This window comes from Gymnoscopelus microlampas (genome assembly GCF_963454915.1).
Source record: "Gymnoscopelus microlampas genome assembly, chromosome: 7".
NCBI classification, from domain to species: Eukaryota; Metazoa; Chordata; class Actinopteri; order Myctophiformes; family Myctophidae; genus Gymnoscopelus; species Gymnoscopelus microlampas.
The window spans coordinates 46051116-46072195 of record NC_139944.1 but is presented as its reverse complement, the minus strand read 5'-3'; the positions used below and the strand labels follow the sequence as shown (position 1 = coordinate 46072195).

The 21080-nt window shown below is 40.7% G+C and overlaps 1 protein-coding gene across 1 annotated transcript in view; it reads right to left on the bottom strand.

The window, feature by feature from the left end:
• cacna1da (calcium channel, voltage-dependent, L type, alpha 1D subunit, a) overlaps positions 1–21080 on the bottom strand; it is a gene marked incomplete at its 5' end in the record, with an annotated part of 92713 nt that overhangs the window by 48555 nt on the left and 23078 nt on the right. The window contains 6 exons of the mRNA XM_084062040.1: positions 2763–2926; positions 5326–5429; positions 7270–7466; positions 8968–9123; positions 11873–12081; positions 18897–19036. Of these exons, the coding sequence (XP_083918166.1) occupies positions 2763–2926; positions 5326–5429; positions 7270–7466; positions 8968–9123; positions 11873–12081; positions 18897–19036 (970 nt within the window). The remainder of the gene's footprint in view (positions 1–2762; positions 2927–5325; positions 5430–7269; positions 7467–8967; positions 9124–11872; positions 12082–18896; positions 19037–21080) is intronic.

The window sequence follows — 21080 nt, the reverse complement described above, 5'->3', positions numbered from 1 at the left end:
ATAATGTCACTGTTCAAATAAAATAAAAAAACACTTACAGGCATATATACACAGTACTGCGCCTTAATAGATACTTCTTCAAACGGTCGGGTCGTAAACGATGAAAACTGAAACAAAATCAGGTCAAAACCTAGCACAATCTACTATATGGCTGGACCCACTGGACCGTCGTGTATGAAACGCTGGAACTCTTTCAATTTGAAACGACCGATACGGGAAGGACCGCGACGTTCGGCTGGTGTAACTTCAATGGTATAACTTCATCATTCAGTGATTTTCCTGAGGTTTTATGTACTCGCCAGTGGCGGCCACACAAGTAGCACTAATTGAGAGCACCATTTGCTCACAATTGTCTGTTTGAATAGCTTTGAAATCCCTCCAGGGGACCTTTACTATACCATGCTGGCTAAGTGGCTATAAATGCTCATTTACGGCACGGCAATAAGGGGGCAATGCTGCTGCTGTGATATTGAAAGTATAATGCAATATAGGGGGACCTTTTGCTGTGGGTATAACTTGTATAGAAGACAAGTTATGGTAAAGAACCATAGAGTTATGATCTAGAGAACAGATGGCCCCGTCCCCACCTATTAATTTCAATTAAGTTGCTCACCAGCGCATGAAGCACCCGGAAATACTCTCTTCTTCCGCATTTTGGGCACAAAAATGTGGTGCTCAAGTGCGGAAGACTTGAGCACAGAGCAGGCGCACTAGGATTTCAAACGATAGAAGCATGCAGAAGTCTTGCAATGCCAGATTTGACCACCACGTGAGGGCAGCTTCACTGTTCTACCGCGGTTCTGGGGGGCTTTCAAAGAACAGATGCAAAAGTGGAGCAATGTGTAGAAACCACGTAACTTATATTAGTGACAAGAAGTGTCTTTTCTAAACAAGCGCATATCTTTAGTTTATCATACTGAACGAATTGGGTGAGTGGAGAGAAAGAGAGAGAGAGAGAGAGAGGTAGAGAGAGAGAGAGAGAGAGCGACCTTCCAGTCCAACAGTATGGCACCACAGTGAAGCTGTGGTACATCGTCTTTGCTGCGTACCGTACAACGATGGTTCCCAAACTTTTTAGCTTGAGACCCAAAAAAGAAATGTCTCGACGGAAACCAAACTAGTGACAATAGCCCATCTACAAGCCCACAACTTGTGAGCTTGTAGATCTGCTATTTTCACTACTAAGTATTTTTTCCCTCCAACTAACAGATTTTTTAACTATTTTATGGAATTCGTTTGAAAAAAACATTTTTGATTTATTTCATTTTAATAGTTGGAAGTTTTTTTTAAATGTAGGAAACAAAAAATAAAGGGGTATTCACTTGCGACCCATGAAAATCGGTCAGTTACGCACATATGGGTCCTGACCCACTGTTTGGGAAACATACAGTATATAAAGAGGCTTTGGATTAGGAGTTTTTTTCTTCAGCTCAAGTAATATGATTAAAGCCTAATGTATACTTTGTCGTTTAACCGTGTCGCTAGCCAAAAATAGCATGTTTTCAGCCAAAACACCTTTTGGGGGTTATTTTCGGCAAAGAACAAACAAGCCATTATCCCTCTCCCCCACTTTCAGACAAACTGAACTGGTTCACAATGCGAGTTCTACTAACACCAGTGACATGTACTGAGGATGAAGATGAGAAAAATGTGCAACTACTGTATGCCTTACACACGCCTTTCTAATTCTTAGAAAAGGAACACTACTACAGACTAAAAGCTGAATTATTCATAGAAAATGATTCTGTATGTGTAATGTATGAGTGAATGCGAAGTATACCTATTATATGTGTCATGTAAAGTGGGTTTGCTAGTTTAGTTTACTTTTGGGAAAGGCTTAGTTTTTGTTTAATTTGTAATAGTTTTAGTGTTACCCTAGCATCCCTATTCGGAGGAGAACTTTAGCCAAAAGTAGATCTACAAGCTCACAACGCCTCGCTTGCGAGCTTGTAGATCTGCTATTTTCGGCAAAGAGATTTGGTGTAGAGGGGGAAAAGGAGCAAATCAAGGACTAAGTATTGAAGGTTTAAGTGGTTAAATGTCTGAAATGAACAAAAAACCTGAATCTGATGATAGTCAATGAATCTATTTATTAAATCTATGAAAAGGTTTAATCTGCAACACAATTGTAAACAATGTAGTGGGGGGGGGGTCCCTGCTTCATCTCTCTCTCAGCTAAGGTGTCCTTGGACTGAAAAACGTTGACCCCTGCCCTGTACTGTAATAATAACCCTAGGGCCTTATGGTTGCGTTTGCTTCCCCCTTCATACTGTAATAACCCTAGGTCCTTACGGTTGTGTTTGCCCCCCCCCCCCCCCCCCCCTTCATACAGTAATAACCCTAGGTCCTTACGGTTGCGTTTGCCCCCCCCCCCCCTTCATACTGTAATAACCCTAGGTCCTTACGGTTGTGTTTGCCCCCCCCCCCCCCTTCATACTGTAATAACCCTAGGTCCTTACGGTTGCGTTTGCCCCCCCCCCCCCTTCATACTGTAATAACCCTAGGTCCTTACGGTTGCGTTTGCCCCCCCCTTCATACTGTAATAACCCTAGGTCCTTACGGTTGCGTTTGCCCCCCCCTTCATACTGTAATAACCCTAGGTCCTTACGGTTGCGTTTGCCCCCCCCCCCCCCCTTCATACTGTAATAACCCTAGGTCCTTACGGTTGCGTTTGCCCCCCCCTTCATACTGTAATAACCCTAGGTCCTTACGGTTGTGTTTGCCCCCACCTCCTTCATACTGTAATAACCCTAGGTCCTTACGGTTGCGTTTGCCCTCCCCTTCGTCCTCGTTGTCGGGGTCGATGTCCTCGGCCTGGGTGATCCAGTCCAGGTAGCCCATCAGATCCTCCTCCAGCTGCTGCTTCTCACGGAGCTTCTGGAAGTCACCGCGGGCTTTGGCCTTCTCTCTCTCCTTAGAGAACTCTCTGTGTTGTTGGCACCACACCAGCACACAAACACAAGCCCCAACACACATTCAGGCAAACACACACACACACACACACACACACACACACACACACACGTGCGTGCGCGCGTGCGCAAACGCACATGCACACGCACACACACAGACACACAGACACACACACACAGGCAAAATGCATGAGGGGGTGGGCAATATATTGATATTATATCGATACCACCCATGATGTGGCCCAGCCCGGCACAAGTACACACACGCACACACACACACACACACACACACACACACACACACAGACACAGACACACACACACACACACACACACACACACACACACACACACACACACACACAGACAGACAGACAGACAGACAGACAGACAGACAGACAGACAGACAGACTCACTCTCTCACATTAATGCAGGAAATGCAACAAAAAAAAAACCTCAATGTCACACAGATAAATGAACACTAGTTCATTAGAATGAGTCAACTTTGACATTGCTCTTCATTCATATTTTTGTCTGACGTTAATTTAGCTTATTGGTATTTATACTGCAGATTACAATTTCACCAGGTCTGATCATCTGGTGTGTTTTTCTGAACCTTAACCACTGGAGGGAGGTGTGGCTCCTTTCACTGACAACACATATACAGATCTAGTGCAGTGTTCAGGGTATAATTCAGCGTATGAATATGCAGTATTTTAATCATATATATGAGCAAATTATGGGTTGAAATATACAGTGTATCGTTGCTGTCGGGCAGAAACCTCTTATCTCCACATTGTGTTTTTTCCCAAAATTAAAGCCCTACTTGATCATTCAAAGAGAAAATAAACAGAATAACATGGAACCTTTTTGAAAATTTGCCTTAAAGGAGTAGTTCACCCAAAAAAATGTCTTATTTTCTATCAATTACACACCCCATGAAGCATTGAATTCATGGAGATTCTTTAGTTTTTGTCGCATTCCTAAGCCAATAATTTGATTAGTGGCGGAAAGATGCTAATGTATCCGGTAGGAAACTCAAAGGAGACTATTTTAGTCTCCTATGGGAGAGACCGCCGGTCATCAAATTATTAGCCGAGGAATGCGACGAAAACTGAAAAATCCTGATGAATTCAATGCTTCATGGGGTGTGTAATTGATAGAAAATAAGTCATTTTTTGGGTGAACTACTCCTTTAAATAGGGATATGCCAGGGTCAACGTAGTTAACCTTGCTGACTTTTCCATCACCCTTTTAAAATCCAGGCTATGCTTGTAGTAGGTCAGCAATCGAGCATTATAATTCTACAATCGCACACCGCCCCCACACTCCATACAGCTATAGTGGAAGACTGGGGTTTGTAAGAGCTTATACAGTAGGAGTGCAGAGGGAGTGAAGGGCGAGGAATAAGATTAATTTCTCTCTCAGGAGGTTGAGGGTTGGTTATGGACCGGGCGGGGGGGAGAAACAGATCCCTTTGCAGTTGCCGTGGAGAGGAGGACATGATAGTGGAGAGCCAACAAAGGTCAAAGAAGCCGGCCTAAGACACAATAGCCAACACTCATCTGCAGCTCTGGGGCTTAATTAAGCAGCCTGATTGTTGTCTCAGTTTTCAGAATTCTACGTTAAATGATTAGAAAGGATTTCTCACACTGCCAGCATTTGGGCATGGTCAAGCTTCAGAATGTGATATCTGAATGATATTTTGGGGGCTCAGCAACACACAGCATCACATATCACACACAGGGCCCTATTTTCGCCAGTGCCTTACCCATTATTCCTAAACGCCTTTGCCATTTTCGTTTCTGATTTGTCAAGTTTTTGTTTATGTATGCATGGATGTATTTGTTGTATTGTTCTGCCAATTGTACTTTCTGTATTTTTGTGATAAGGACCCTCTCAAAAACGAGATGATATACCTCAAGGGGTTATCCTTTCAATATTCAGTCAGTAAATATGTTTTACTATTTTTAAAAACATTTTCAAATAGTTCAAATAGTCAATCTACAAGTTCACAACATGTCGATGTAGATCGGCTAGTTGAACTATTTGAAAATGTTTTTAAAAATAGGGATAATGGGTAAGGCACCGGTAAAAATAGGGCCCTGACAGAGTAAAATCCTCAGTGATATCCATTTGTAACTGAAGATTTTACCGCACAGCAAAACAAAGCCACTCAAAAAAAAAAAGAAAAATGACCTCTTACCCACTTAGCACACCCAACACAAGGTTAAGCACGAAAAAAGAGCCCAGTATGATCAGCGTAACAAAATATAAAGCAGGTGTCCCAAAGCCCATAGCGTCATTGACCTGCAGGAGCCAAAAAGCAGCCGGTTAACAGACATACAACACATACAGGAGACAGAGAACCCCAGCGGAAGGTCTCCGTCCGCCTGGACATCAAGGTGCTTACCCGCTCAACACACCCAAAACCAGGTTAAGAACGAAAAAGGAGCCGAAGATCACAAGACTGACAAAGTACACCCAGGGAAGCTCAAAGCCCATAGCATCATTCATCTAAAGGGGAAATACAGGGAAGATGGAGGGAAGGAAGGAGGGAAAGACAGAGGAAAAGATTAAGAGCATGCGGCGGTGTAAAGTACATTTACTCAAGTACTGTACTTACGTAAGTACAATTTTGAGATACTTTTACTTTACTGGAGTCTTTCCAATATTCAGTACATCTCAGAGGCAAATATTGTACTTTTACTCCACTACAATTATTTGAGAACTTTACTTACTAGTTCACATGTAATAATACATTATTACATTTTAAAACATACATTAAAGGGGAATACCACTCATTTTCAACATTGAACTATGTCATTAATACATCTTAAAGCTGGTCATGTGATCAGTGACATACGTACGGTGTACTTTTGGCTCCGCCCTCTAGGCTGCTGCATTCACTAGAATGGGGAATCTCACTTCCAGCTGAAACAGTGCGACTTGAATATAAAGTTAAGACTTATTAGAGCATTTTCAGCCAATTGATCTCTATTACCTACAAGTACTATGTCTTGTGAAATGTGATATATAACCATAATGCCATTATAAACTACTACAAGTCACACTGTTTCAGCTGGAAGTGAGATTCTCCATTCTAGTGAATGCAGCAGCCTAGAGGGCAGAGCCAAAAGTACACCTTACATTTGTCACTGATAAAATGACCTCAACAATCAATTCTCCAGTTCTAGGCAACATAGAAGGGGGGGGACTTTTTTCTTATTTCCACACAACAGCTTTAAGGTGTATTAATGACATAGTTCAATGTTGAAAAATGTAACCACTTCAGCCCTTTTTTATACTGTACCTAGGCCATTTGAAAATAGCCGATCTACAAGCTCACAATGCGTCGTATCGCCACGCGTTGTGAGGCTTGTTGTCCACGCAGACAGAGACCTTCTGTTGGGTTCTCTGATTCTTTTACTTAAGTAAAACATTTGAGTACTTTTTCTACCACTGATTAAGAGAATAATGTTAAGGGGATATTTCACTTTAAAAAAAACTTTTGGTCATTTTATCGTCTACTCAGGCCTTTGTGACCCCCCAGACAGTTTTTAAGTTGCTCGATTCAGTATTTGGATATTTGATATTCATTTTATCAGACACGCCCCCTTCCTATACAAACCCATTATAACTTATAACTCCATTTTAACCATGTTAGATTAATCAAAAACACCCGTCCTTGGTTCTGGTGACTCATACCGCCCCCCTAATGCGTGAGGAGGCTGTGTTTTTCCGATACATTTTTTAATTTATCTAATTTTCTTTTTTTGTTTTTTTCATTTTCCCAAAAAATATATAAAAAATAAATGAAAAAAGTAATTGAAAAAACACGGCCCCCTCGCGTATTAGGGGGGCGGTATGAGTCACCAGAACCAAGGATGGGTGTTTTTGATGAATCTAACATGGTTAAAATGGAGTTTGAAGTTACAATGGGTTTGTATAGGAAGGGGGCGTGTCTGATAAAATGAATATCAAATACCTAAATACTGAATCAAGCAACTTAAAAACTGTCAGGGGGCTCACAAAGGCCTCAGTAGAAGATAAAATGACAAAAGGTTTTTTTGAAAGTGAAATATCCCTTTAAGTCAGAAAAACAAGTTAGAGAAACAACAGCAGCATGCATTTTAGAGTGGGGGGGGACTGTTTCTGCTGTTTAAGTGGATTCAATCAACCATTCATATGAGACAGGAATAGAAGTTAATGTGACCTAGAAAGATCTAAATTTAACAAAAGCTTCGACTGTCAGAATGTCAGTCCCATCCCAGCCTTTTGTCTGATCTACTATATAAAAGGTGTGAATCACAGGGCATGCATGAGGTCACACGCTATATTAAGGACAGGAATTCACCCAGTAGAGCACGTCCGTCCAGCCCTCCATGGTGATACACTGGAACACCGTCAGCATGGCGAACAGGAAGTTGTCAAAGTTGGTGATGCCACTGTTGGGACCGTGCCAGCCCTCCGTGCACCGGGTGCCGTTGACGGTGCACGTGCGCCCGTGCCCATTGATCGCACACGGAGCTGGATCGTCCTCCGGTGCCATCACTGAAGCCGAGAGTAAAAGACGTCACAGAGATCAATTTGAAGAACCAGAGGGACGCTGTCCATTTCATGACAATGCGTATTATTGAATTTCAATGTGAAGGGAGAGTGTGTAGTGCTTTATCTTATGTGCCGGCAGCTCATCATGTAAGCATACATTTTACATGTTGATTTTCTATTGCTGAAGCACAATTTTGAAACCTAAGTTGGTCAAAACACTACACACAATTCACAAAACCGCTGTCTTGCAAGAGAGAACATATAGCTAGATCGGTCCATAGCACTTCATCCACATCACAGCCAGGCTGCTTAATAAAAAGAAAATCATGCTTTCTTTTTGGTCTCCACAAAGTTTTTTTTTTTTGCTGTTTACGTATATGTACTATATTGTATTTCTGATTTAAGGCTTAAACTTGCATGTGGAGAGAAATATGTCAGTGTGCAGTTTTGTGTGTTGTGTTTGGTCATTATGTTCATGTACTTTGTTTTAGATTGAGCACAACAGTGTTTAACTGGTTGTTGTTTTAAATTTGTTTTTTGATATTAATCATTGTTTTCAATTACGGTAAGTCTTAAAGATCTGAAGTGTTCAGCTACTTAAGTATTGTGTACAGTATTGTGTCTGTTATTGATATCTGTATATTCAGCACTTTCAGCATAAAAATAAAGAACAAAGAAAACTCTTAACGAAAAGCATATCTACGTGCTGGGTCCAGCCAGAAGACTTGATCACATGCAATATTGGCCCTTGCCATGCAATAGAGAAAAAAACTCTGGTGTGCCTTGACTACACGCCACACCTATGTCACCACAGGCCAGATTTTGCCTAGTATATGGGCATGGGTCATAGACCTTCCAGCGCCAGACAGAGAAAAACTCTTTTACTGGGTTGAGGAAAGGGTATGATCACTTTATTGTGTTTGCCAGAGTGTCGCATTTCGGGTTGTCTGACAGGCTACTCTTTCCTTGCACTCTGTGGTTAGTTAGCCTCTTTAACTATTTTACCTACTTTGGTTATTTGATGCAGTCATGCAGATATGAAGCTTTGTATGCAGTGTTTTCTGTTGCATATGGAAACTTACTTTCTGATCGGAGGAAGGAGGTAAGAAGAGAGACAGAGAGAGAGCGAGTAGCCTAGTAGTTAATATGAAAAATAGAACATAGTTGCTCATTCTTTCTTTCGTTTAGGGTGTTTTTGTAACCCAAAGAGGACACATATGGAACCAAATGGACCCCGACGTGAAATAGGCCGCTAAATTTGATTATAATAAACGTCATAAAAGATCAGCCTTCATTTTATGTTCTCCTCCTACTGTTGGTGTGATTATAAAAACATATCGTTTATTGAGGGGGCGCGGGGGTCATGCATTTTCCTCCAGTCACTCAGGGGGGGTCACAGAAAAATATTTGGAGGTAAATAACTGTTAATTCAATATGTTAGAACGATGAAAAAAACAACCACACTGCTGTAGAGTGATCAGGCAGTGTGCAGTGTTGGACGTACCTGAGCCAACCATATGGAAGCAGGTGGCGTGCATTTTGCCAATGAACAGCTCCAGACCAATAATAGCATAGATGATGATGACAAACAGGACCAGCAGAGCAATGTGAAGAAGAGGGACCATGGCTTTAATGATGGAGTTCAACACCACCTGTAAACCTAAGCAGGAAGGAAAACACATACTGTATTATACAGAGCATGCCTATGCTTAGACAGTGTATGGCACAGATCAGATTTTTATGGGGCGCAAGTAAATACCCCTTTATTTTTTGTTTCCTACATTTTGTTTTAAATTATCATTTCAAAAGATTTTCCAAAAAATACCCCCGCCCCCAAAACATAATATCAAACATTTTCATACGTTAAAAACAAATTCAAACGTTTTTCTTTTGGGTCTCGAGCTAAAAGAGTTTGGGAACCACTTAATGGATTGTTGTGTTGGATTCCCTGACATACAGTAGCCACAGACTGAGTTGCTCTACCACCCTGACAGCTGGCTGTAATCACTGAACACACAGTTGTTCTGCCGTCAACCCTTAGGCCTAATTTATATAATTTATAATTTTATATAAATTAGGCTTTGACCTATACGTGACCTTCCCCCACCCAGAGAAGCTTTAACACCGTGTGCATGCACGTATGCTCTCTCACTAAAGCTTGGCCTCATTTTTTTTACGGACATAGGTATATGGTGTATCGTATTTATATTAACCACACAGATCATCAGGGTACGTAAAAAAAAAACAACAACAACAAATCAGTCATTCGATATTCAAGTCAAGACAGATACAGTAGGTAGAAGTTAGAACTAACAGCAGACTTAAGAGATTTTTTACAAAAGTGACATCGTCACCTTATTAAACTAATGGCCTAAGTCATTTTTTCAAGGTTTTCAGGAAAAATAAAAAACTGATCCAGAACAAAACTACATGATATTTCTTAATCATTTCACCCAAAATGTTTATAACAAATTATGACTATTTAAATAGAAATAACACTGTCTGTCAGTTATGTAACATAAGAGATTTAAATAGGTTTAAATATGATTAAATCTGACTTAGGCCAAAATAAAAAGCAAAACAAATTACAAAATGGCCTAAATCAGTAAATAATTTGGCTTAAGTCACAAAACCGTGTGACTTAGGCCAAACAAAAGGCCTATTTTGTCCTAAGTCACACTAGGGAGTTAGGCCATTATACTAAAAGGGGCGTGAACAGCATGATCCTTTTCAATTAGGAGATGGGCCATTTTACCAGAGGTGGCCAGTGTCATGAGGACCTGACTTAGGCAAAAATATAATTTTCCTCAAAAAATGACTTAGGCCATTAGTTTAATAAGGTGACGACGACATGCTTGTTTTGACACAGGGGTCTTCAACAGGGGGTCCGGGACCCCTAGGGGGTTCTTAGCATTACTACAGGAGGTCTGCCAAATCTTTGTGTGATGGGGAACATTAGCTGAAAATAGCAGATCTACAAGTTCACAACGCCTCGCGCTGCGAGGCGTTGTGAACTTGTAGATCGGCTATTTTCGGGAGAGTTGGTGTAGGGGGAAAAAGAGCAGAACAAGTACAGAGCCAACGGTCAAGTTGACTAAATATTGAGTGTTTAAAAGGTCTGAAAATACACATTAACATGAATTCAACAAATTAATAGTGTCATTAAAATGTAATGTGTCAAAACAAAACATTTCAATTTTTTTACAAAGCTATGAAATCTATATGCAAAAGTTTATGTGGTGGGGGTCCCTGCTGCATCTCTTTCTCAGTTAAGGGGTGCGCGGATTGAAAAACGTTGAAGACCCCTGCATGAACATATTTTTTTGTACTGTATAAATGAGTATAGTACAGCTGTACAGTACAGAAGTGTGTCATAAGCATGTTCTGCTACTGTACACAGCCCAGAGCTCATGTCTCTGAGGCATTGATTTAGACATTTTGCTCTGCTCTGAGAGAACATTCCTCAGGGACTGCACATGGGGCCATATGGACACATGTGCAGTCCTTCATGCTGCAAACACAGCAACGCATATAAACATTCAGAGGAAAGGAATGTGATGAAATGGATGAAAGTAATAATAAAACAAATAAACACAATACCAAAAAAAAAAGAGGAAAACAAATAGATGTAAACCGTTTGCCATAAAGCTTTGCATTACAATTTGGTCAGTACACAGAAAAAAAAAACGTGTTAATTTAAAGAGTAGAAATTGACCCATAAGTATCTATTAACCCATTAAAACCAGGATAGCATCTGCGTTATTTTAGATTTTTGCGTTGGCTATTAAAAAATAGCAGATATACAAGCTCGCAGCGCGTCACTTCGTGCCACGCTGCGAGCTTATACATCTGCTATTTTTGAACATTTTTGAAAAATCTTGAAAGTGTGAGTGAGAAACTACTGATTTAGAAGGCATTTGTAGAACCGCCCTCAGGTCTTAACACATTGCCTGCGAAGGACGTAGATCTACGTCATTTCAAATCCAACCTTTGACCGCCATTGACGTAGATCTACGTCAATGAAAAAGAAAGAAAAAAGCGCTCTAACGCAACTTAGGAATGATCCCTTGACTCTGATAGAAGGAATGGACGGATGTGATGTCAATCCCCAAAAAGTCAGTTCCGTCCACTCCTATGTTAGGATTTGTAGAAAACACATCTAGTCGGATTTCTTATTTCTTTGGTGAAAACGAGCCATATTCAACGGGCGATAGCCAGAAAATGGCCGATTGCTGTAACCCCCCAGACACTCTTTGTTTACATCCGCATGCACGACGTGGCTTCCGTGGCTCTCCAAAGATCGTCAATATGATGAAAACCCCAGTGATGGAGGCGCTGGTCTGAAAGGTTTTAGCTGTGTTCATTCATTCACATGTAAGGCTCTGAGTTTAGAGCTGGTCAACACTTACTGGGTACTCCTGAGACCAGCCTCAGGGGGCGCAGCACACGGAAGGCTCTGAGGGCTTTAACATCAAATCCACCCGACTTGCCCCCATGATGGCCGTGTGGGTGGTGCTCCGTGGGCATAGAGGCAGCAGCAGCGGCGGCGGCAGCGGCACTTGCAGCTTCTACCGATTCATCTTTGGATGTCAACACCTCTAAGACAACACTGAACAGTCTGTAGACAAGATGAAACAAAACAAAACAACCCACATAGCTTTAAACATTTTTCAGATGCATTTTTAAAGTTTTAAAATGGGCTTGCACCTCCACCACTGAAACAGTTCATAGAGCGAAAGGAAAGTGGTGACAGAACAACACGGGCAACTACCAGAGGGGACTGCGATGTACCATTCAGACGGCAGTGGCGTGCACAGACATTTTGAGGGGCAGGTGCTCAAGTAAATTTAACTTTTTTTTGTTTACTAGGTCTGCTGTTTTTTCCCTCTACACCTATACCTCTTTGCCAAAAATAGCCGATCTACAAGCTCACAACGCCTCGCAGCGCGAGGCGTTGTGAGCTTGTAGATCTGCTATTTTGGCTAAAGTTCTCCTCAGAAAAGGGATGCTAGGTTTCGAGTGGTTATGGTAAAAAGAAAAATCATATCACATAAAGATTTGGCGGACCCCCTGTAGTAACTCTGAGGACCCCCTAGGGGTCCCGGACCCCCTGTTGAAGACCCCTGCTGTAAACTGGAAAAAAAACTTTTTTTTCTTTTTTTCAAAAGGGCACTTCTGGTCAAGAAGGCAAAGGGCAGGTGCTCTAGCATCACCTAGAGTCTATCTGTGAACGTCCCTGCCAGACGGAGTGTGTTTGGTGAAACAGTCTTCTCTGTTAGAGCCCCCCATCACTGGAATAGTCTCCCTACCGAAGTAAGAGAGACCACCAACTATTTGACCTTCAAATTCAACCTTAAGAGATAGCTTAAAGCTAACCAAATTTGTAATCATGGGTAATTATCGGCTCCATTTGTCACTGGTGTCTTTTCTCATATTTTACTGTATTTGTTCTGTCTCCCGTACTATGTCTACCTGTCTTGTATTGTATTGATGTCTGTTTTTGTATGGATAGCTATACCACCAATTTTTAACAGCCTGCTCAGGGACTACAGATGAGAATTAGCCAACTCTGGCTAACTCTGGCTCATTTACGTGGATGTGAAAAAGGACATGTTGATTAATGCGCACTGCACTGTCCCTGATAAATAAATAAAAAGAGAGAACAGAAAGGATGTCAGTCTACTAATATATGTTCCTTAAACGCCAAATAAAAACATGTTTCATTACAACACCAAGTACAACCAATTTGTTTTTGCTGTTTCTTGTGGAATATTTACCAAAATGTATTTTGAAAAACGTATATTGTGGCAAAGAGCTAAGATGAAAAGCACTGATTTGATTTTAAGCAAAGCTAATTTAGTTTTAAGGCCACGATACCTGATTAACCTTTTTGATGCAATGTAAACTGGCAATGTTCCTAGGAATTGTAATCAGCAGTATTTCATTATACTTCTGTTGCTTTGTCCCACTTGCGTTCTCTATATTGATTTTGCTGAATTTGCCAATTCAAATCCTGCTGGAAAGCAAAATTGCTGATCTGCATTGCTTTGAAAAATGCCTATGTATCATAACCTTTAGAATTAACATTTTCAGTCCCAGAAAGAGAAGAGTGGCCAAGCATGGAGGGTTCTGTACTGTATAACAGCTTATAGAGCCAATTTTACATACAGCGTCATGCAAATTTAACATTGTCCTGAAGCCTGCCTTTCCTCTAAGTATGCTACGTGTGTATTTTATGACACACTCTGAACGATTAACTCTATAACAGATATAAAGCACATAAATGCTACTGCTATAGCTATAGTAACACTGTGAAATCACAGTGAAAGCACAGGAGTGAACCTCTTTACCATAAAAGAGAACACTTCATTACACTCGGTTAGACTTTCCTCACCTAGCCAGGAGGTGAAATGATCTCAGCACATCACATCAACGCTGTGCTTAAAGGGACTGAATAGCAGTGGTGTAAAGTAACTAAGTACATTTACTCAAGTTCTGCACTTACGTATTTTTTACTTTACTGGAGTATTTTCCAATTTTCAGTACTTTTACTTCTACTCCACTACATCTCAGAGGCAAATATTGTACTTTTACTCCACTACAATTATTTGAAAACTTTAGTTACTAGTTACTTTGTAGATTTTGATTATTATTACAAAACGTACAGTAACCAGTGCCAACCACTTCAATCCCATACACATTTCGGCCATTTGAAAAAAGCCGATCTACAAGCTCACAATGCGTCGCATCAAAAGATGTTTATACATTTGAAAACTTGAAATGGGACATTCTGCATAATGAGTACTTTTACTGTTGGTACTTTAAGTACATTTTGATGCCAATACTTTTGTACTGTTACTCAAGTACATTTTGAATGCCAGACTTTTACTTGAGTATTTCTATATTGCAGTATTGATACTTTTACTGAAAATGTGAGTACGTCTTTCACCACTGATACATGCAGCCAGTCAGAGATGTGACTGCATGGAAGATCAGCCCAGTGTGCTGCATACATGCAGCCAGAGATGTGAGAGCATGGAAGATCAGCCCTGCATGCTGCATGCATGCAGCCAGAGATGTGAGAGCATGGGAGATCGGCCCTACATGCTGCATACATGCAGTCAAAGATGTGACCTAGCTACCCACTGGACTGTGTGTGTATTAGAGGAGAGGGAAGTGAGAGAGGAGAACGAAGCCACTGATAAAAAAAAAGGAGATAACCAGAGGAGAGGGTGTGCAGGGGTGTGTGTTTGTGTTACAGTGTGTGTGTGTGTGTGTGTGTGTGTGTGTGTGTGTGTGTGTGTGTGTGTGTGTGTGTGTGTGTGTGTGTGTGTGTGTGTGTGTGTGTGTGTGTGTGTGTGTGTGTGTGTGTGTGTGTGTGTGTGTGTGTGTGTGTGTGTGTGTGTGTGTGTGTGTGTGTGTGTTGTTTCCTTTACCCATGATTGTTGTCCACTCTGTTCGACAAGTATGCCATCTTTTGTTTTGTATGTACAGTAACAATGCTCTGCTATACATGCACTTTGTAACTGGCTGTTTTCCCTTCATCTGACTGCACTGGCAGTGTTTATGTCCTTTGTACATCTTGTACTTCTGTTTATGTGGACATGAATACATATTTCAAATGTGTGTGTGTGTGTGTGTGTGTGTGTGTGTGTGTGTGTGTGTGTGTGTGTGTGTGTGTGTGTGTGTGTGTGTGTGTGTGCGCGCGCGTGTCATTTACTGTAAAGGTTAGGTTTAGGGGTTAGAGTTATTTTTTATAGTAGTTATCGTGCACCAAAAGTAGCTGATCTACAAGCTGACAACGTGTTGCAGCGCGTTGTTTGTGAGCTTGTAGATCAGCAACAACACCGGTGCACAACCAAGTATCACTCATGCTTTCAAGGTTAGGGTTGAAGTCCAGCTGAAATGGCTTTTTTTGCAACCTTCATTGTGTTTCCTCATAAAACAGAGGCTGGTTGTGACTCAGCCAATCACAGTCTCAGCAAACCGTCCTGTCCCCTTAGGCTATGGCATCTCTTCCTTGCGTCGGCACTCACTTACGTACCGCCGAGGCGCGACATACTAAAGCCTATACCATTGGTTCTCAAAGTGGGGTCCGGGGACCCCCAGGGGTACTTGAGGGGGTTCCAGGGGGTCCCCAGCTAAATGATGGACAGGGACCAAATGGACCCTTATGGGTCTGTAACTCTGAGAGTGTACAAATGGAACCAGTTAAATTAACATTGATTTTACTATATAAACTGGGGTCCCAGGGATAGAAATGCCATTAAATGGGGGTTCGTAGCCAAATACATGTCAAACTGGGGGTCCTTGAAATTAAAATGGTTGAGAATCACTGCTAGAGAGCCATAAAAACCTTCTCTTATTGGGTTCCCTGGCATATCTTTTCAAATGGGGGTCCGCGGGCTAATAAGTGTCAATTTGGGGGTCCTTGACATGAAAAAGTTTGAGAACCACTGGCCTATACAACTTGTGCTATAACCACGCCCCCCTTCTGTGGCCAACGCCGAAGTGCCTCTGCCTACAACAACTGCGGGCTATTTCTTGAGCCCGTATAGTTTTTGACCACAACGGAGGCACGCCGTCTCAAGCGAAACTTGAGCCACGTGAGGCACCACCGAGCGATCTAAAGCGAGCGAGTTGCCGCACCGAACGTCGCGAAGTTCGCTTGGGCCGACTCAGCGCCGTCCGAGTTATGTACCGATAGGGACAGAATCGTAAATCATGTTTTGGCGGGAGCGTTTGCCCCAACTGAAACTCAAAGCGGCTACTGGCCAATCACAGCGCGTCCTTGCGCAAGCGTATTGGCCAATCACAGCGCGTCCTTGCACAAGTGGTATAGGTTTTGGGATCACGGCCGCGAGACAGAGAGAGGCAGTGCAGAGGCAAATTTATGTTACTGCACAGCCTATTTCTCACCTCAAATGTTTACAGATACATATTTTAGTGTACTGTTTAAGTTTAAACGAGAACGTTTGTATTGCACCGTCCATCATGATGTACTGTATGATTATTCATAGGGTCTTGCTGATGTAATCACACATTCAATTTTTGCTTGACAGGAAGTAAATCATTTTCTTTTTTTTGGCAACTATTGATAATTATATCTCCGCATTATGAACACAGTTATTCTCTAAAGGTGTGAAAAACATATTTTTGATTCTTTTTCAGTCTTTAAAAATGGCAAAAAACACACGCATTTGTGAGTGTGTGTGTTTTTAGGTGTGTGTGTTTTTAGGCGTGCGTGTTTGTGTAGGAAGTGTAATAATGAAGGGGGAGTGAGAAGTGGAAAGCATGAAATATAACAATTTGGGAGATCAAAATGGAATGGAATGGAAATAATGACTTAGTAGTGATATATATATATAAAAAAACACAGCGAGACAGGAAGAGTGTGAAAATACGACAGTGAGGGAGAAGAGAGTAGAGTGTAATGAAGGAGGGAGGGTGGTATAGGAGAGAAAGAATGGTGAGATGCATGGTGACTCACTCCAGTGGTGGTAAAGCTCTGATTTATTCTCTCTGTCTTTTCTGGGTCATAGATTGTTGGTGTATCAGTGGTGGAAAGTAACTAAGTACATTTACTTAAGTACTGTACTCTTGTTAATCCAGTTGAGGTATTTTTACTTTGCTTAATTAATTTCAGTACTTTTACTTCTACTCCTTATTCTATTACAAAACATATATTAACTACTTAAGCCCTGTTTTTACAAGCAAATGTGAGCTATTTTGTTATTAAGTGTGACATTTTCTTTTTAAATTTGAGTACTTTTACTTTTGATACTTTAAGTATATATTTATGGCAATACTTTTGTACCTTTACTAAAGTAAAATCTTGGATGCAGGCCTTTTACTTTACTATATTGTGGTATTGCTTCTTTACACTTCACCGAACTTCAACCCATCTTCATATAATTGGTCCTCACTAATGATCATTTTAATAGGGTAACATTTTGTTTACTCAGCCTGCATCTCAGAGGGCTGTGGACAGTTCAGAAACCCGCCTAACAGTGACATTTCAAAAAAATGTAAGAAAATGTTCGACATGGAAACGATTATGCAAAAATAATTGTGATTATCTCAAATAATTGTGATCAGGCGATTATGTTATAATTGTGACAGGCCTATCTGCAAGTGTACAAATCTAACCAAATGGATCCTTACGAGTCCCTTTGTACACCCTCAGAGTAAAATTAACACTGAGGATTATTCTGTGTAGAAAAGGCTTAACCAATTTTAACTTAAACATGGTCTGCCTGCGTCTTGAAATACTGTACATTGCAACTGTCAAAGAGACATCACAGTACAAATCCTAATCCTGAACTGGAATAAGAACTCATGACGTGGTCCATGAACACACACAGATCCACCACCCCCATTGACCCACTTGGTAAAATACCCCCCCCCCCTCCCAGGGTTCTAGAGACGTGGTAATTGTGTTCACTGCTCTCGAATTCAAGTGACATTAAACATTTTTCTTCTTATCCTCAAATGGGAAAACAATGAATTATTAAGTCTTTCATCAATAGTAATTCCATGTTTGGTCTGGCAGGTCTGTCAATCCAAACGTCTTCTCACACAAAGGATTGCCGAACACAAGACTGCTATCCACATGAAGAATATGGATTCTGCAATTCTGTCACTATTGTTCATTATAATAATGGTTCTCATGTGTCTCTCAAATTCTGGGGGGTTGAACAAAATGACACCTTCCCCTACTAGATGTGGAGAGATTGTTATGGGAAGCATTCTGAATCACCGAACTCAACACAGTGGAGTCCTAAGGACTTAACAAGGAACTAAGCCTGACTTGTTTTTTTGTGAAGCCAGTACAAGGTACAGTACGTATTGATGTTGATGCAGATTTTTGGATGTGATTATGAATACTGTACAATGTCATAAATATGTATTGATATATCTAGTTCTTCTTTTCTGATATGATCGTTTTGATATAAGCTAGCATTGTTACTGATGTATTGTTATTTGGATACAGTGTATTGGATGTGGTTAATGATATGATTAGATTAATAAAGTGTGATATAATTGGTTATTCTATAGCAGTTATTCTATCGATAACTTTATATTATATAATCTAGTTGCATCTTTATTTTTCATTATTTGTTTTATCTTTTTTTTTTTCAATAGATTTATCTTTGTCTGAATTGATTAATATGATTAACAACTTAAGCCCTGTTATGATAATATGATTGTATTGTATAATTGTATAATTAATACTTACAACTCTGACCAGACTCTACCAGCTCACAACAGGATGCGACATGTTGTGTGAGATTGTAGATCTGCTATTTTTATAATTAGTTTGATTAACGGTTGCACCCCCCACATACAATATTATATCATAACATAACAATATCTACCAAGTCTTATCAAACTAAGTCAATGCAAACAAAGTAACTGAACATTACAACTTACCCAATAACGACAATGACAAAATCCAGCATGTTCCAGCCATTTCTCACGTAAGCGTTCTGGTGCGCCACCAAGCCATAGGCGATGATCTTCAGGCCGGTCTCAATTGTAAATATGATGAGGAAGGCATACTCAACTGTTTCCTGCAGACACATAGCAAGAGAAGAGAGAGGTGAGCTGATGGACTTGCAATATGATGACAAAAACATACAAATGTTGTATTAACCCATTAAGACCGGAAACGCATCTGTGTCATTTTAGATTTCTTTGGCTTTTCAAAAATAGCAGATATGAGCTTGTAGATCTGCTATTTTTGAAAAATCCTGAAAATGTATGCAAATCTTTGAATATACATATTTTTTAAGCGAACATTTGTAACTGTTTCTGGGGGTCCCTGGAACTAAATATTTTGAGATAAAAAAAAAATCTTTTCTTTTCAAAAAACTGTTAGGATTTAGAAAACATTTTTAGAATCGGCCTCAGGTCTTAATGGTTTAAACTTAACAAGACACACGTGGGGCTAAATTCTTAATTTATTAAGCGGTCAGACATGAAATTAAATGTTTTCAATAGGGAGTTCACTAAATAACTTGAGAGACAATTGGAGAGATGAACAAAGAGATGGGAGAGGCGTATAGGAAACCAAACTAAAGTCACACTCATTACGTAAACATCAATCACGTTGATGGCTGTAATTACAAAACAATCAAGACTCATTCTGTACACAGCACACATTCAGTGTGTGTTGGGGATTATCCATCCATCCATCCCTCAGATAGACACGCTATCTGAGGGCCAACAGGGTGACTCTTGTTAATCCAGTTGATCAATGTTACACGTGGAGTTGCTCTGCACATAACAGGCCAATCAAGGCCAGGTATATCCCTTGAATAAAACTCCATATTGTCCTGATCACACATTGACCCCTTTGATAATCAATAATCAATTAACGTAAACACAAAACGCCATATATTTAAAATGAGTAGCTTATTGAAATAAGTGAGGAGTTGATTAGCAGAGTCTGTCTGTGTGTGTGTGTGTGTGTGTGTGTGTGTGTGTGTGTGTGTGTGTGTGTGTGTGTGTGTGTGTGCGTGCGTGCGTGCGTGCGTGCGTGTGTGCGGCATAAGAATACACAACATATGCACAACATCCTAAATTGAGCATGCTGCTGACTACTGATTACACATCTAAATCTGTACTCTGCGAGTGTCACAGATTCATACAGTAAATTGGCAATAGACCCATTTCGCGGCAGACACAGCTGAATGTAATAACATTCAAAGTGGGGGTGTTTTATTTAAGCAATACAACACAAGAGGGTGTGCTTTACTGTCATTATTGGCACCACCGTGCGCCAAGTTCCACAAGCATCACAGAACTGCCAATAATGACAGTAAAGAAGCACACCCTCTCATGTAACACAACAGTTAATCAACATAATCTATCATCAAAATGTATTCATATTGTGGGGCAATTTGCTCTCAAAACAACAACCTTTTTGTGAACATTATCTCTGTTTCCCTAGAAATACATGGGTTTGACAGAGACGATAACTATTCCATATACTCGGCCAGTCCAAAACCATTGAGATGGCCCTGGTGCAGCCAACCTGAGCTAATGAGCTAGATCTGCATCATGCCTTCCCAAACTTCATCAACACCACAAAGAGAAACAAAACTTTACTGGTTAGCCGTTTTGAAAAAACAAATGCCACAAATTATGAACGCTGCGTCACAGAGACACATTTCAGTCACACCAATAGGAGGCACCACAAATGCTACTAACGTCACTGATTGTTTCTGAAATTTGTTCGTTTTTTCCCCCACGAAATTAGCCACAAATGGTATCGTGAGTCATGTGACAAGGACTGTCAAACAGGGTTTTGATGCTCCATACCATTTGCCTCTATTCGCCTTCACACATTTGCAGGTGAGGCCTATTTCGTACAAAAAAAACAATATGTCATGAAAGCAACATCCAATCAGGGGCGCCGATTTATGTCCACGCTACTAGGTGTGCAACACACAAGTTTTCAAACAAGTAAATTGTATAAAGATCTTTTGAAAATAACCGATCTACAAGCTCACAATGCGTCGCGATGTGACACATTGTGCGCTTGTAGATCGCCTATTTTCAAATGGCCGATGTATATAGGGCTGAAGTGGTTAATGTATGTTTTGTAATAAC